This window comes from Mustela nigripes, chromosome 3, assembly GCF_022355385.1.
Source record: "Mustela nigripes isolate SB6536 chromosome 3, MUSNIG.SB6536, whole genome shotgun sequence".
Taxonomy (NCBI): domain Eukaryota; kingdom Metazoa; phylum Chordata; class Mammalia; order Carnivora; family Mustelidae; genus Mustela; species Mustela nigripes.
In genome coordinates, this window is record NC_081559.1 from 31957282 (window position 1) to 31975361 (window position 18080).

General features: G+C 37.9%; 1 protein-coding gene across 3 annotated transcripts in view; it reads left to right on the forward strand.

Annotated features, from left to right (window-relative positions):
* ACSL3 (acyl-CoA synthetase long chain family member 3) overlaps positions 1-14613 on the forward strand; it is a 64956-nt gene extending 50343 nt beyond the window's left edge. For all 3 annotated transcript variants that reach the window (XM_059393584.1, XM_059393585.1, XM_059393583.1), the window contains 8 exons: positions 367-438; positions 1926-2065; positions 4082-4254; positions 5863-5937; positions 7135-7326; positions 8752-8866; positions 10713-10870; positions 13862-14613. In XM_059393584.1, coding sequence (XP_059249567.1) covers positions 367-438; positions 1926-2065; positions 4082-4254; positions 5863-5937; positions 7135-7326; positions 8752-8866; positions 10713-10870; positions 13862-14019 — 1083 coding nt within the window. In that variant the 3' untranslated portion in view covers positions 14020-14613. The remainder of the gene's footprint in view (positions 1-366; positions 439-1925; positions 2066-4081; positions 4255-5862; positions 5938-7134; positions 7327-8751; positions 8867-10712; positions 10871-13861) is intronic.
* Positions 14614-18080: the final 3467 nt, after the last annotated feature.

The following is an 18080-nucleotide window of genomic DNA, read 5'->3' on the forward strand; positions in this document are numbered from 1 at the left end:
TCACAAGTAGGCAGAGAGGCAGGCAGAGAGAGAGGAAGGGAAGCAGACCCCCTGCTGAGCAGAGAGCCAGATGCGGGACTTGATCCCAGGACCCTGAGATCATGACCTGAGCAGAAGGCAGCAGCTTAACCCATTGAGCTACCCAGGCGCCCAGAAAATTATAATTTTTTAACACATTTTTCTATATTCGTATGACAACATATTGTAAGGATGGCAGTTAATCATTTAAAATAATTATTTTTAATTTTTTTTTGTTTTTACAATAAGTAAATAATGATGAATTTATAATACACTTTTTGGTCTAAGAATTCCAACAAATTTCTGAGATAAGGAATAGTTTATATGAATCACTTTTTCTCTCTCTAGTCCTCAAAAATAAAAAAAGGAAGCAAAGGGGATACAACCATGTTGAAACCAACACTGATGGCAGCTGTTCCGGTAAGAATTGACCATTAATTAATGTTGAGTACTAAAGATGTGTCATCTGCTACACAACCTAAATGCTAGGCTAAAAGATAACTGTTGACAAGGTGGTTAATGTAGAATTTATTCCTTATTGATTATATTGCCTTAATGCTCTATTGGATTCATTGTCTTTATTTTTTTTCTTTTTTAGCTTTATCTATTTTTAAAATTGACTGAATGTGGTTTCAGCTTCCCTATGACATCATCGGGTTCTTTCCCTAAGTCGCTTCTTATTCAGATCATTTTCATGATATGTTTGATATTAGTAGAAACCTGAAGCCCGGCAGGAGGTAGGGTGGAAGGTTTGATACCACTTCCTCCTCCTCTAAACAAATTGTGCCATTACCTCCTGAGTCCCCAGGCCTAGTCACCAAAAAAAGTGACAAGAGAATTTAGTGTGCCTCTCAATTACCTGAGAAGCACTGTGTAGCCTAATGTACCTGGCATGGGCAGGGGCCTGGTTGAGTAGAAGTGGGATGGGAACAATTTTCTGTCTCCTGAATTTTAAGTCTTATGTGACTCCTGATTTTGTTTGAAAGTGTTGGGCATCGTTACATAGGTACTGGAGTACCTGAGTACTCCAGTCCAAGCAGAGTTACATAGTTACTCCAACTATAAAAGACCAATAGTTTGATAGTTTCTGTGGGTGTATAGTTTCCTTAGTGTAGTATTTTACTTTTTAGTTCATGTAAACTTTTAGTTCATGTAAAATTAAATTCAATTTAAAATTATAGAGGGAAAACCATTTCAAGTCATAGGGCTCACAAGCAAAATGCAGTGCAGAGAAGGGAACATTTCTGAGTGTAGCATTAAAAGACAACCAACCAACCAAAATAACCCTGTGGTCCTTTTGTGAGCAAAGAATGTGGCTCTCTGTATTTTTATAGGGTTTTGAGAATTTTAAAGATTTTATTTGCTTATTTGGCAAAGAGATTACAAGTAGACCTAGAGGCAGGCAGAGAGAGGGCGAAGCAAGCTCCCTGCCGAGCAGAGAGCCCAATGCGGGGCTCAATCCAGGACCCGGAGATAATGACCTAAGCTGAAGGCAGAGGCTTAACCCACTGAGCCACTCAGGCACCCCAGGTTATGAGAATTTAAAAACCATTTCATATAGTTGTTTATTTAATGGTTGCTCATTTATGTAGTAAGCTTAGTTTTCCAAAATAAATAAGATACGCAAAGCCATGTAAAAAATCAGTACTGATTGTGTTACTGACCTAAGGCTTTTATTTCTTTTTGTCTTCACCCCCATGAACATCTAGGTATATTTGTCCTTTGAAAAATTATTTTTACAGAAACCTCATTTTTAAACTAGTTGTGGCTCTATTTTAAAAATTTGTTCCTGATATATCTTCTAAAATGCCTCAATACTGATAGAAATATTTATCTGATGTTAAGATATAATATGTAAGGCAGCTGATAACATTATTGACTTTATTAACTCATTTTTATACATCTAGGAAATCATGGATCGGATCTACAAAAACGTCATGAATAAAGTGAATGAAATGAGTAGTTTCCAACGTAATCTGTTTATTCTGGCATACAATTACAAAATGGAACAGATTTCCAAAGGCCATGGTACTCCACTGTGTGACAGGTCAGTGGACTCCTTCTCTCTTTGGTGTCACATAACCATTTTGTTCATATTATTAGACTAGGTAATTGAGATAGTTATAAGAAATAATTTGGTTTTAGAAAGTCAAAGGGACTCTAAAAATTCACCTTGCATAAGAATATGAGCAATTAAAATAGATTGCAGTGTTTGAAAAAATGTTTCACTTACAGTTTTATTATATTTAATAGTGTGCTTTTATTTTCTGTGGACACGTATGTAATTTTAGTTACTTTGAGAAATAGTGTTTGTTTTTAAATTAATTTCACTATGAATATAAAATGGCAACCAAATAGAAGTAAATGTTTTGCGTTTAAACTGTTACACAATAGGTTTTACCACAGACTGTTATTTTTTGTTTTTGTAGTGCTGAGTGAGTATATTTAGTTATAAAATAATTTAGAAATTAAATAATAATGACTTTTTATTTGTTTTAATGGGAATTTTTAAAAAGATTTTATTTATTTGAGAGAGAGAGCATGAGAGGGGGGAGGGTCAGAGGGAGAAGCAGACTCCCTGCTGAGCAGGGAGCCTGATGTGGGACTCAGGCCTGAGACTCCAGGATCATGACCTGAGCCTGAAGACAGTCATTTAATCAACTGAGCCACCCAGGTGCCCCTTTTTATGGCAGTACTAATGTAGTTTATACATGCTCTACATTATTTGAAACTATATTTTTTTGACTTATTTTAATTAACTTCTGAGTGAGATATAAAAATGATTGCTACTTGGTCTTCTTTTTCAGAGTTATTTAAAAAAAACCCTGCGCTTTCCCCTTTTTGATAAAGATTATTAATTAAGCATGGTGCCTGGATGGCTCAGTGGGTTCAAGCCTCTGTCTTCGGCTCAGGTCATGATCCCAGGGTCCTGGGATTGAGCCCCACTTTGGGCTTCTGCTCAGTGGGGAGCCTGCTTCCCTTTCTCTCTCTCTGCCTGCCCTTCTGCCTGCTTGTGATCTCTGTCAAATATATAAATAAAATATTAAAAAAAAAAGATGATTAATAGGGAGGTTTTTTTTTTAGTGTATTTTCAGAAACATTTTTTTTCTTTTTTTTTCAGAAACATTTTAATTAGATGTTTGAATTGTTTTCCTTTTTTAATTTAGCAGACATTCTAAAACAATAAACACTTCAGAAACCAGTGAAATTTTAAAGAGATTGTACAAATATGTACCCATTTCTTTTTCAAAAAATACTTAGAGTGTGGGTGCATGCAGAGGGAGGGGTAAAGAGGGAGGGAGAATGAGAATCTAAGCGGACTCCACTCTGAGTGCTGAGCCTGATATGGGGCCGAGTTCACAGTCTCATGCCTTTGAGATCATGACCTGAGTCAAAACCAAGAGTCAGATGCTTAACTGACTGAGCCACGCAGGTGCCCCCAATACGTACACATTCCCAAAGAAGTAAGCAAAAGCAAAAAAAATGCTTTGCTTTTAATGCTAAATTTTATGAAGATACAACAGGATTATTCAGTATTAATATGTGTATTTTTAAAAAGTTTTTATTTATTAGAGAGCCAGATAGTGACAGAGATAGCGAGAGAGAGCACAAGTTGGGGGAGAGGGAAAAGCAGGCTCCTGCTAAGCAGTGAGCCTGACATGGGGCTCGATCCCATGACCCTGGGATCATGACCTGAGCCAAAGGCAGACGCTTAACTAACTGACCATCCAGGCGCCCCTTAATATGTGTATTATTATATAATATAAAACTAATTGCTCTGGCCATAAACATGAGTTTGTCATTACTGTATAAAATTAAACCTTACGATTTTGAATTCAAATATTAACTCGAAAAGTTAAGAGAAAATGCTACTTTCTTTACTTGGCCAAACTTAAAAAAAAAAGTTAAGGTTTAAGTAGTGGGTGAGAGAATCTCTTGAATTGGCTTGTAGCCTTGGGTGAGCCTGACTCTCAGAAGCTCACATTTCAGAATTGGGAGATTAGTCTGAATGACTTGGAGAATGCCATTCAGCTTCAAATTCTCTGATTATTTTTTTTTTAAGGTTTATTTTCCGAAAAGTCCGAGGCTTGCTAGGCGGAAATATTCGGCTTCTGTTATGTGGAGGTGCTCCACTCTCTGCAACCACACAGCGATTCATGAATATCTGTTTCTGCTGTCCCGTTGGTCAGGGATATGGACTGACTGAATCTTGCGGTGCGGGAACAATTACAGAAGGTTGGTTTCTTCAAAGTGGTGTGTCCAACAAGAGGCTGGGGTGCACCTCCAGGCATTCTTTGGTAATAGGTTTTTTCTGCAGTATGAAGGATAAAAGTGGTTAAGGTATTTGTGTAGCAGAATGATGGTAAATTCTAAGTACTGTGATTATTGATAGTGTTTAGAATGTATTGGATACATCTAGTAGTCAATAATTGATAGTTTCATATTAGATTATAATATGTTATATTAAAAGCTACTTAGAGTTCTGAAAAAGTTTTAGTAACAAGCATTGGCTGTATTATATACATTTATTTTATTTCAGTTATTAAGTGTCTTTTTGTGAAGAAAAATAAACATGTTTTGTACAGTTGTTGAGGTATGTGTATTAAAGCTCAAACTCGGAAGTGGTTTATGGGGGTGGTCTGTGTAATGAGAGGAAAACCAGATTTAGTTTTAAAGAATATAATTTCTAGGGTTTATCATGGTGACATGATTGACAAGGGAATCCATTACCCAAGTGGTTCCCAGTTGAATCCCGGAGTGCCTCATGTGTCCCTTTTATTGAGGAAAGTTATTTTGCTTCTCAGTACTTGGAAGAGCTACTTTATATTTTCTAGATACTGATAGATATTAAACTTCCTAATTGATCATTTTCCTTGTTTACCTTGAATGTTTCTGTGTACCTTTCTTATGTCAGGTTTATCGTACACTACTTATGTATTTTCCTTTTTTCTATATTTTGGAAGCTATTTCTAAGTTTTGTTTTGCAGGAAATAAGTCTTAATTACGTGCTTCTCTGGTTCCTTCTGAGGATCTTTATGGCTTCTGTTTTTAAAATTTGTGTTGAATGTGATTAATCAGTTACAGTTTATGTTGTAAATAAAACAACCTATAAGTTATTAAATAGTCAACCTTTTCTTTCTGATACTTGAATGATCTTTGAAGAGGAAACATGATGAAATAGTAATTCACAATAGTGGTGTGTGCTTTTCCCAGATCCTTGAAAGTTAATCTCCAACTTGGTCTTCTGAATTCCCACCTATGAGTGGGAATCCCCTAGGATGATAGCCTAGGCTGCTGTCCAGGAGGCTTTAGAGGTCTCCCTCTGAAATAGTGATAGACGGGAGAAGGTTGGAGAGGCTGCATGTACCGCGAAGCCTTCTGGTCTGACAAGAAAGTGGAGTGGGTGTACACCATTGGGACCCATCATCCTTGAGGATAGGGTCTCCAGACTCATGAGCCAGGCAGCTTCACGGAGTGAAGGGGGTCTTGAGGTAAGAAGATCCGTGATGGGAGTAAGGCAGGCAAGTAGGGGAGCTGGAGCAGGCATGACCCGTCTGACGGGGACCCCAGTTGTTGCTGTGCTGGAGATGCAGGCCCTGTTGTTCCTGGAGGGTCCACACTTCTGTGTAAAATGGCTTGAGTTTTAAATGTCAGTATAACCAAGTCAGAATAAAAAGAAACCCTGTGTGGGCCCCATAGCTTGTGGTTCACCAGTTTGTGACTCCTGCTTTTAAAGATTCTCTGGGGATGTCAGAGCGTTGGGATAAGTCATCATCTTTGGTAGAAAAATGAAGCTGTTTAGTCACCACTGTAATCAAATACCTTTTTTCATTTGTATCTTAGTGTGGGACTACAATACTGGCAGAGTGGGAGCACCATTAGTTTGCTGTGAAATCAAATTAAAGAACTGGGAGGAAGGTAATAACATTTTTTAAAAATTTATTTTTCATTTATTTTCAGCATAACAGTATTCATTATTTTTTTTTTTAATTTTTATTTTTTCAGTATTCATTATTTTTGCACCACACCCAGTGCTCCATGCAATCCGTGCCCTCTATAATACCCACCACCTGGTACCCTGACCTCCTACCCCCCCGCAGATCATTAATCTGTATAATATTTAACCTTAAAGTTAGAACTGTGCTTTATTTTCTTTAGGATATAAATCACCCACAAGTGCTTGTTTTTTGTCTAATAGAATTCTTTTATCTAGAGCTATACTTGGATTTACTTGTTTCAAGAATGATTCTGAAAAGTTATAATTGCTTTTATTTTGCTTATTTTATTACATGAATGCAAGGCAGAATTATGGCAAAAACTTGAAATCTGCTAAACGATGTCAGTAAATTAGGAATGCTCATAAGTTTATTTTGTAGAAGCAAAAATCATAAAATTTAATCTCTGAAACAGGATTTTTCATATTTTTTCTTTTCCCTGATGATTTCAATCTATAATCATCAGAAGGAAATTTTTACTATGATTTCATAAAATCTGTTGTTTTGCCATTTAAATAGTAATCACTTTTTTAAAAATTGCATTTGATTCTGTCAGTGCGTATAGATTATTAGTGATTGGTTTCACTTTTCCTTTATACAAAATAAATATTCTGAAGGTTTGATGCCATTTTTCATTTCTCTTTTAGCAGAATTAGTGAAAATGGTTGACAAATTTAAACTTGGAGTCATTCTGAATTTTATAAAGCATAAATCTCTTAAATATAGTGTAATTTGGTTTTACAGTGTTGTGTTTTACTGAATACATGATTTAGTACTTTTATCAGGTATATAAGAATCTCCACAGAGTCTCTAAAGGAGTTTACCTTGTAGTACACATAATTATTTTATACCACAGGTGTTGGATTTTTTTAGTGTAATGTTTGCTTGGAATAGTAGCTTAAAAGTGTCAGTGCTTATGTGTAAGCAACTGAAATGTTGCACCTAGTTTTACATTAATGAGGTTTGTTCATTTATACTGTCTGCCTCCTTTCCTTTTGGGAAACTCTAATTGGATTAAAATCAGATGTTTCTATATAGAAACTAACAGTTTCTCATTTTCACATGATGTATATAGAAATAAAAATTTAGAATTAACTCTTAATTATTTTGTGTTTATTAGGTGGATACTTTAATACTGATAAACCACACCCCAGGGGTGAAATTCTTATTGGTGGCCAAAATGTGACACTAGGATACTACAAAAATGAAGCAAAAACGAAAGCTGATTTCTTTGAAGATGAAAATGGACAGAGGTGGCTCTGTACTGGAGATATTGGGGAGTTTGACCCTGATGGTTGTTTAAAGATTATTGGTGAGCCAACTAATATATATATATATATATATATATAATATATATATATATTTAATATATATAAAATATATGTATATATACCCCTCCGACAATGGATGTTTCTGAAACAGTTTTGCAAAAGAGATAACTGTATATATCTCTGGAATATAAAATAGAGACTGTGAAGACATTTTAAGGCTTGACATTTTAGGATATCTCAAAATCTGTTCAATAGCAGTGATATTTTTAATTACTAGTTAACCCTGAAGGAATCAAATTCTTAGTAGGGAATATTTATATTTTGTATTCTTTGGTATCTGAAGTTTATTGGACACGGCTCTCCTGTTGGAACCATGTCCTGGCCTTGCCTGTGAGATAAGGAAGGCCTGGCAGTTGGAGTACTATGACCCATGGGGCAGAAAATAGCTCCCTGCCTTCCCTCTTAACATTCTTTTTCTCAGTTAATAGTGTTTCTATCCTAGTCATGCTACCTAGAAACCTGGGAGGAGCTGAGGCTCTTCAGTGAGCTCCCCATGTGTTATCCATGTTCTGCTGATTTACCAGGTGAAACATGCCTCAAGATCATTCTGTTCTGGCAGCAGCTCTTTCTGCCCACGGGTCCTGTCCCCGTGGTTTAATAAAACTACCATTTTGCACCAGAAAAAAAAAAAAAAAGAAAAAAAATCACTCTTTTCTCTCTACCCTCTCACCATGACCATAGGTCAGGTCCACACCTTCTGTCACCCTGTTGCAAGTAATTTCTCTCTCTGGACATGCTTGTCCCCCTTAAATACACGCTTGAGCCTTCAGCACTGATCTCACTGGGCCGCTTTGCTGCTAAAAAACTCTTAGTGGCAGCTAGGGGCTCGGTTCAGTGCCTCTGTTCTTTAGCCAGATTCACCTCTCCGCCTCCCCCTCCAGCCCCTCCCTCCCCCCAAGTGCTGCGGAAGTTCAGGCTGACCTACCTATCTGTTGTTTACCAGGGCCAGTGCACTTGGCTACCGCCTTTCTTTCCTAGAGACTCTGCCCAGGCCTCACTTGGTGGGAATTCTTTCCAGATCAGCAGGTTGGACAGGCTTGACCCTTACCGTTACCATTCTGTGTTGAGGGGATATGTTTCTCTCCAGATAGCACATGAGCTTTCACATGTCACTGAGAACTCTTCTCCTTCCTGGTGTTAATATGTCATAGGGAACATACCTGTTCAGCAAAACATGCTCGAAGTCCTGGAGGGACTCTTGACCAGAAACTGATTTTCTTTTTTGAAAGAATTTATTTAATGGTACTGAAATTAGGGCCTAATTTACTGTGTACTTTTAATTTTGGTGTAACTATTATAATAAACTTAATTGATAGCAAATTACTTCAGGAATGGCCAATATTCATGTGTATTCAAGATATTTCTGTGCTCCCATGTGCCCCCTCCTGTGCCTTTGTCCTGCACAGATCGTAAGAAGGACCTTGTGAAACTGCAGGCTGGAGAATATGTTTCTCTTGGGAAAGTAGAGGCAGCCCTGAAGAACCTCTCCCTTATAGATAACATTTGTGCATATGCAAACAGGTAAGAAAGTAGAATTCTGTTACTTTTACTTCAAACCTTTTGTGTGTTTTTGGCATTTCCTTCCTAGATGAATCTTCTTCTTAAAACTATACTAAGAACTCTTCTTCCTTCGTATCTCTTGTCCCTGGGAGTGGCCTCTTCTCAGGAAAGCCAATAACTGATTCTGTCCTTGGGATGCTTACCCTCCTCATCATCCTCTCTCTCTGTTTTCTGTTTACATCTCACTGCGGTGTCCTGTGTGATCGGGAGGGGAAGAAAGTCCAGTGCTCCTTCTTGCTGTCCTGGCATCCCCAGCAACACATCTTTCCGCACAGGGAAGCTTCCCAGAAACAGCCCAGGGCATAGAGGAGTAGAGAGGAAGTTGGAGGATAGTCTTCAAGCTGGACCCTGCTCCACACCTACTACCTTGCACTAGACTTAAGCCTGCTTGGGACCCTCACCAAGGCTGGGAGGGGCTCTGCTTTAAGCTGTGTTAAGCTGTGGCTTAACTCCTATAATATCTAGTCCATAATGATACAAGGCAGCTGGGAAGTAGAGTTTAAAGTTAAAAATCTTGGAAATGTATTCCTGGGAAATGAGTTGGAAATTTAGATTGGCACTCTGGTGACATTTTTCCCTAACAGTATTTATGTGGTAATGTCTCCAGTGTTAATGATCAGCTACTCTGTGGCCAGTGTTAATGATCAGTTACTTCGTGCTGCTGCTTGCTGCAGCAGTTGACATAATAATTATTATGAAAAGATAAAATCTGGTATCAGAAGAACCAATTTTGAAACAGACTTTAAAGATTAACTACATTGTATTATAAATTATTCTGCCCTTCAATTAGCCAAGAGATGTTTTCTTCTGTGGTAGTACAGTTCTGGCTTTTACTTGTGTGATATTAACCAGACTACCCTTCTCTTCCTGATGCTGCTTGCCATTTCTTACTGCCATTGGCAGGTGTACCTACAGCTCTTTTATTAACAGTTCTTGTGATAACAAAAGAAAAAAGTAAATGTAACCACATTACTTTGATTTGCTGCCAAATTTCTTGAGATATAAATTTTTTTTTTTAACTTTTTTAAAGATTTTATTTGTTTGAGGGCAACAGAGTGCATGAGCAGGGGAGGGGGAAACAGAGAGGGGGAGAGAATCCCAGGGAGACTCTTCACTGAATGTGGAGCCTGGCATGGGGCTTGGTCTCGACGCTGAACTCATCACCTGAGCTGAAATCAAGAGTCACCTGCTTACTGGCTGAGCACCCAGGCGCCCCTAGATATAATTTCTGTTTACATGAATTTTAATTTCTGTTTAACCTGTTAATGTGAATTACTGACTTTTTTTTAAGAGTTGAATTTTCTAATATTTGTAATTTTCTTTAAAAAAATGTATAAATGGGGACGCCTGGGTGGCTCAGTGGGTTAAGCCGCTGCCTTCGGCTCAGGTCATGATCTCAGGGTCCTGGGATCGAGTCCCGCATCAGGCTCTCTGCTCAGCAGGGAGCCTGCTTCCCTCTCTCTCTCTGCCTGCCTCTCCATCTACTTGTGATTTCTCTCTGTCAAATAAATAAATAAAATCTTTAAAAAAAATGTATAAATGGAATATTCATAACACACATAGTTGAAATTTGTCATTAAATATCAGATGAAGGTTTATTTAGCAGGGAACTCTATCAGAGCCTTGAACATACTATGAATCATGCAGTAGAAGTGGCGTGAGGTGAGTGTGCTAAGTACCAAATAGGCGTCACGTATGTTCTTTAGTGCAGTCGTGGATCGATGACAACAGCGTTGGTGGAATCGTGACTGCAGCTCACGCCCTGTGCCATTTAGATCCTTACCCCTTTGTCCTTTCTGTATTTCAGTTATCATTCTTACGTCATTGGGTTTGTTGTGCCAAACCAAAAGGAACTTACAGAACTCGCTCGAAAGAAGGGACTTCACGGGACTTGGGAGGAGCTGTGTAACAGCTGTGAAATGGAAAACGAGGTCCTCAAAGTGCTTTCTGAAGCTGCTATTTCAGGTGAGTGGCTGTGAAACAGACTGAGGACTGAGGCGGGAAGGGAAGAGAGTGCTCACGTTCGCTTGTGCTGCCGTCACACGGCTTAGGTGATGTCATTTCCTGCTCAGAAACCAACTGTGTTTTCCTGCAGCTAGATAGAAGAGCAGACTTCACAGGCCCTTCCAGAGCACTCACCTATCATGTGCTCCCATGACCCCCATGCACCAGTCCTTGTCCTTGTCCCTTTAGCTTTTGTCTTCTGGGTTCACTCTTTTTCTCCTCCTCTCAGCTGGGTCCTGGCCACCCCGGCCCATCCTCAACTGCCCAAGACTCTTTTCTGCATTTTCTGCACTGTTAATGTGGCTTTATGGATGTGTCCTATCCCCCCCTTTTGCGTGTGAGTTGGGGGAGCCTGCAGTCGGTCGCTCTGGTGGTTACTGAATAATGCTGCTGTGAACATTCGTGTACAAGGGGTTGTGCAGACGGGCTCCTTTCTCCTGGGTAGGTACTTCAGAGTGGAATTGCTAGGCCTTTGTCAACCTTGTTAAACCTTTTTAGAAAGTCCTAGATTATTTTCCAGAATATTTTTTCCAAGTATTTTCCAAACTTATTTTCTAAAATTTTGGCATCATTTTATCATTCCCACTGGTGTTAGGTTCCAGTTTCCCCACATCCCCGAAACACCTGTTACTGTCATCCTTTGGATTCTACTCATCCTAGTGGGTATGCAGTAGGGTATCTCTTGGTTTTGATATATATTTTTTTGGTGGCTAATGATGTCGGGCATCCTTTCTTGTATTTATTACCCATTTTATGTCTTCTCTCGAGAAATGTCTATTCAGATACTTTGCCCATTTTTAAAAAATGGGGTTGCTGTTTTATTACTGAGCTGTATAAGTTCTTTATGTATTCTAGACACGAGGCCCTTACCAGATATGCAATTTGTAAACATTTTCGCCCATTTTGTGGGTTGTGTTTTTACTTTTTTGATGGTATCTTTTAAAGTACAACAGTTTTAATTTTGAAAAGGTAATTTTTTTTCTTTTGTTGTTTGTGCTTTTGGTGTCCTGAGAAATCATTCCTAATCTATCACAAAGATACACCCTATTTTTTATTCTAAGAGTTTTATAGTTTCAGCTGTTACATTTAGGTCCACGGTCTATTTGAGTTCATTTTAATGTGTGAAGAAGGGATCCAGCTTCATTCTTGGGCAAAATTTGTATCAGGTTTACACCTGAGAAACAGTTAGTAGTTATCTATAAAGAGACTCACTGTGAAGAATTGGTTTATATGCTCTTTGGGGGTTGACATAGGCAAAGCTGGAAATCGGTAGGGCGGCTGTTTGGCAGCAGCTGGAAGTCCGACCACAGGCAGAATTGGTTTTTGTTTGGGGACACCTCAGCTCTGCTCCTGCGGCCTTTTCAGTCCACCAAACCAGACCCGCTAAGATGATCAAGGATAGTTTGCCTCACATAAAGTAAACTGGTTGTAGACTTAATCATTTATGTACAATGTGTATTGCGTTAGAGTTCTATTGACTAAGTGGGGACACTAGCCTAAGCCAGTAGATACATAAAACTGACTTTTCCAGTCTATCATTGCTCGTCTGCTTGGCACCCATGTACATCTCCTGAGAGCATAGTTGATTTCTAAGTAAGGACAGTAACAAAGACTCCCGCCTCATGCAGTAAAACTGCCCAGCAAGCTGAAAATACATTAACCTTTTTTGCAGAAGAGGATGCACACCCCTTGAGCAGTTTTTGCTCTTATTCAGTGATATGTAGTTAGCTTATTAATACTTATTATGATAGGAGAATAAAAGGGAGGAAAATAAAAATATTTGCTCTAACATATATACAAACAGAACAAAACAAGAACCATTCCATAAGTTCTGAGGTCCAGGCCTTGCTGCTTTTGCTCACAGTGTTTTCCCTCTAGGAGAACTCTCCCGAAATAGCTTTAGTCTTTGAAGAAGAAAACCTTGTTATATCTATGTTTATAAGTTAGAGTTAATATATCTCTTTTGCTCCCAAGGTACTTACACCTTCAGTTTAGTGAGCAAGTGTGCCTGTGTGTATGGTGTGTGTGTGTGTGTGTGTGTGTGTGTGTGTAATCATGGCTAGCTGTTCTTCTGTTTATCCTTGTTAGATTTTATACCTCTTGAGAACAGAAACTATTCTGTGTTTCTTAAAGAGTGTTTAAGAGTGTTTAGTAAAACGCTTTACACAGTAATTTTTTTCAATAAATGTTTGTTGAATGAATGCTGGAAAACCTCTCCCTTTCCTCCCCGTCTGCATCCCTCCCTCTCTCCGTCCCTCTCCCTGCGTCCAGCCCTCTGCGACTGAGACTCTGACTGGTGTCCAGCAGTATATAGAGACAGAGTAGTAAGCAAACATTCTGTCCTCATAGCTTATGCTGAATATGCTGATTTGATGACAAGATTCTCTTTAAACTTTATTACTTTTTGGTTTCTAAAGTGATCTCCTTATAATAAACTCAGAACGTAGGTGTGTGGCATTTGCTTTTCCTTAATCATGGATCTTAACCTCTAGAGCTGTATAGTTTAATAACTTGGTGAATAGTTGTCCTACACATCTGTGTGCATAACATTTATCTGCTATTAAAAAAATCCGAAAACTGCATTTTTTTAAGCCTAGCAATATGTTGCAAATATCTTTATACACCCTACCATGTAGATCTTATTTTTAATGACTGAATTTTATTCCATTTTATGCCTGCATCATAAATTAATCTAACTTACTCTATTGATGGCCATGTAGATTTTTTAAACAAAAAATTTTGCTTTTATAATTCTCATACATATCTGTATGTATCTATTTACTTCTAGTGTTTTTGAGGGATGGCTTATTTAGAAGCAAGATTCATGGGGTGTTGTGCATTTTGATGGGCGCTCTAAGACTTTAGAAAAGTTACATTGTTTGCCAGGAATTTTAATTGCACGTTTTTTATGCCTCTGCATTTACATTTCCCCCCACCCTTCCACCATCTCAGCGAGTCTAGAAAAATTCGAAATTCCAGTAAAAATTCGTTTGAGCCCGGAACCGTGGACCCCCGAAACTGGTCTGGTGACAGATGCCTTCAAGCTGAAACGTAAAGAGCTTAAAACACATTACCAGGCGGACATTGAGCGAATGTATGGAAGAAAATAGTTCTTCTCTTTCAGCATCGTTTGCTGCAGGGAGCTCAGATCAAATAGGAAAATACTTGAAGTGCATGTCTCCAACTGTGAGGCAAACCCCGTTCCTCGTAGTAAACCTAAGCTGTTACTTCTCCTGACGTCGCCTGTTCCTTCTGACGTCGCAGTTCTTACTGACGGGATTAGTAAAACATTAAGACAGCAAACTGGTGTCTGTCTCTTCTTTCTTCCCCCTTTCCAACTTACCACCTAGGACTGCACTTGTCAGCATGAGGACTTTGAATCATTTTGGGGAACAGTGATTTTAAAACCTCAAGTTTTTAAACATGATTTATATGTTCTGTATAATGTTCAGTTTGTAACTTTTTAAAGTTTGGATGTATAGAGGGATAAATAGGAAATATAAGAACTGGTTATTTGGGGGGCTTTTTTACTTACAGTATTTAAAAATGCAAAGGTATGGATGTGAAATTATGTAAATTCAAACGCTTATGAATCAAATCATTGTTGAATAAAAGATTTGTTGCTGTGTAATTATTGTCTTGTATGCATTTGAGAGAAATAAATATACCCATACTTATGTTTTAAGAAATTGAGACCTTGTGAATATATGCCTGACAGCGTCTTCTATATATATTTATTTTTTATTAGGGAAAAAAATGGAAGTTTGATTGGTGCTGCATGAAACAAGATAGCACTAGGGGGTCATGTTTAATAGTAAAGAAGAAACGCAGCAAGTGTAGCACTGGTGGGTAATTAGTCTCTAGCGGCTTACCCTCAGAATAGTCAGGGTCTTCTAGTTAGCTTTGAAGCTAGGAAAATGTCCAGACCTTTTTAAGAGTTGGACGCAATTCTAAAAGTTAAGGGATTTAAGAAGCAAAGGATAGAAAGCTATTCTTTATTACATCAACCATATGTACATTGAGTTGTTTATATTTATAGCACCTCAATCATGGAAAGCTACTCTGTCCACTCTGATGCTTTTCGTTTAGATGTGTAATGTATCACATTTCAAAATGAGGATTTTTCTCTTGATAGTTTGCACTGGTGTGTGTGTGTGTGAGAGAGAGTGTGTGTGTTGACAACTTATTAAAAAGGCACCTTATCCTTTCTATGAAACAGAACTTTTTTACACTAGAAAACAGAAACATAGAGAATGTTTCTGATACTGGCATTCGTACTAAGATATATGAGAATTTAACTTTATACTGAGGTGAGTTAAGATTTAATTTGTAGGTTTTTATGTTACTATGGAAGTTAAGATTCTAAAAACACTGCTTGTATGTACATGGTTAAGTCTTCATATGTGTTGCTTGTCTTGTATTTGAGCATTATCAAGAGTACTGTTGCACCAATGAAGATGTGTTCAGATCAAGACTTCAAAAAAAAAAAAAATAGGTACCATGTTTTCTTATGTCCTCTTGGTTATTTTTCAATTCTTAGTTCCTTTAGGCATCACAAGGCAAAAACAAAGAAAAGAAGTAGATCTGGGTAGGATAGTAGGAGTGCTGAGACCCAGGACTCTGTAGCTTTTGGTCATGTTGCACACACACCATATTTGGAGATACCGCATATGGTGCTCTGTTTCAAACTTTTCTTGTATTTGTTTATATTTGCATTATGTTTTGAGTGTGTTTTTCCTTGTCATGGTTTAAATTTATTCATAAAGTTTGGGAAAACTGCCAAGAAGTAAAACAATGAAAGGCATTAAACAGAGCTTCTCTGTCAGGATGTTGTGATCTGAAGATTAAGTTGGGGTGGGTGGAGAATTTGTTTCTGACGCTTTAGCTTTAGAATGTCTGCTTTCAAATGATTTTTGAGAAGTTGTATTTAGAAAAGAAGGTTCAGTGCTTCAAAGGGAGGGAGAGGACAAGGGAATCGGGACTTGAAAACCGTGTCAGATGAAGATGCAGCTTATCACTGACTCTGGATACAAGTTGTTTCTATTCAGAAGCCTCTAACAGGACTGATTTAATTTGCATTTTGTTCCATTTTTCTCATTTTTTGGAATTCCTTTCAGTCCTAAAATCTCAGATGCCAGGTGTCAGATGTCACAGCAGAGTATGAAATTACATAAAGTAGCGTCCCCTTTCAAACAAGTTCCTCTCTGACCCACACCATCTTTAGTGACTTGAAAAATGAGACTTTTTCATCTGAACTTTTCAAAAAGAAACAATTGGTTTAACAACCAAAACCAAAAACAACCACCTAACAATGAGGATTTTATTAAAATACTGGTTTTAGCTTGAAGACACTTGGAGAGGAAAACTTTGAAGAATGTCGAAGTCAGTTGCTAAATCTGAAAACAGACTATAGATACTAAAAAGAATGATTCTGAAGAACTTGTTTTCTGGAAATGAGTTACATAAGACTTCTCAGCCTTGCCCATGACAGTAAGTCTGAGGGCTGATGGCGGCTACCTCCCCTTTTCTCTCGGCAGCCTTCCCCACCTCTCCTGCTCGGGATTTTTTAGCTTCAACTTTATTAGAAAGGTTTTTACCAACAGCAGAACAGAACTGTAAGTGGTCTCTATTAAGTACTGCTTTGTTTTTTTTTTTTTTTTTTTTAAGTAATGGATCTAATACCATGTTCTCCAAAGCTTGCATTTTTTCAGCAATGTTTAAAGATTATCCTGGAATAATTTTTTTTTTTTTTGCTGCTAAAATAAATTTTTGTAGTTTTTAAAGCAATTATTTCCTGTGATACAACTCTAAAATTTAAAATCTCTTGTCTGTGAGTTCGTTCTTTTTGTAAGAGAATTATGTACATCTGTGATGTTTTAAAGGGGATCCACTTTTAACAGTGTACATACTGGACCACGCTGAAATGTAATGCGTCCTCTCTCTACGCTTAACAGTTGGTTATTCACTGGGAGCTCATTTTGGATGTATTCTTGGTTACTGCTGTTTTCTGCCTAAAGAAGTGTATATCATAAAGAAGCAATATAGCCACATGGTATGGACTATTTATTTGTAAATTGACATCAAGTTTGAAGAATAAAGATATGGAAAAAGTTTCTGATATTAAAACAATATTTTGTGGTTTTTTTTCCTCAAAAAAAAAAAAAGTCTCTATAATATAAGGTCAAACTTAAACTGACATTCTTGAAATACTTGTTTTGAAAAAAGAGTTTGGGGAATTTGCTTTTCTGGCCTAGCCAATCCACTTGAAGGCAAATACTGTACTTTAGAAATTCTGGTCTTAACCTACTTTGTTTCTGGATAGCATTCCTCTGATCTCCGTTTCTCTAACCCTTCCTGATGCCTCCTTTCTATTTTGGGTGTGCCTACACAGATTATCTGCTGTCAGCATTTAAAAATTAGTGCCGTTAAGATGTTTTCTACACATAAAATATTCACAAATTATGGAATTAGAGATCCTACAATTTGTGGGAGAAATTAAAAGCAACATGGCAGCCATAAATCTGGGTTTTATTCCTACTTTTAATCCTGTAATTGTGAAAGAATTGTTGCCTGCTGTGATATCTCAGAACCGCGCCCCCCCCCCCCCCCCCCCCCCCCCCCCCCCCCGCCTTCAAGACCACTTGATGTTTGTTTCTGACAAAAACAGATGTATGTACCTTGATAGCAACAACACTTCTATAAAAGCAGGTCACTGTACAGAATCCTGCAACTGTAAAAAAGCAGCTTTGTGTGTTGTGCATCAACTTAAATATTAATTGTGCCTCATTTCTGTCATTAACTGCTCAGATTGTTACTTTAAACTTTGGTAGCTTAATGTTTATACTACACTAAGTAACACCTATGATTTTAGGTGAGGCAGGTCTCTGTTGTCATGAAAAGATACAAGAACAGTCTACGTTTACATATATAGATAGCCTGATTTAAGTGATATCATCAATGTGACCCCCTCTCCCCCAAAAACAAAAACTTGCCTCTGATTCTAATCTACTTGCAAGCATGTAGACTCCAAGGTCCCATCTGTTTGGAAATCAGCTCCAGCTCCAGTGCTTTAATAAGGGTCCATGGGCCCCTGAATGGGCATTCAATCACTTTCTTGTTTAAATTAAAATGTTAACAAAATTATAACCACAAGGCATATATGTGTTGAACG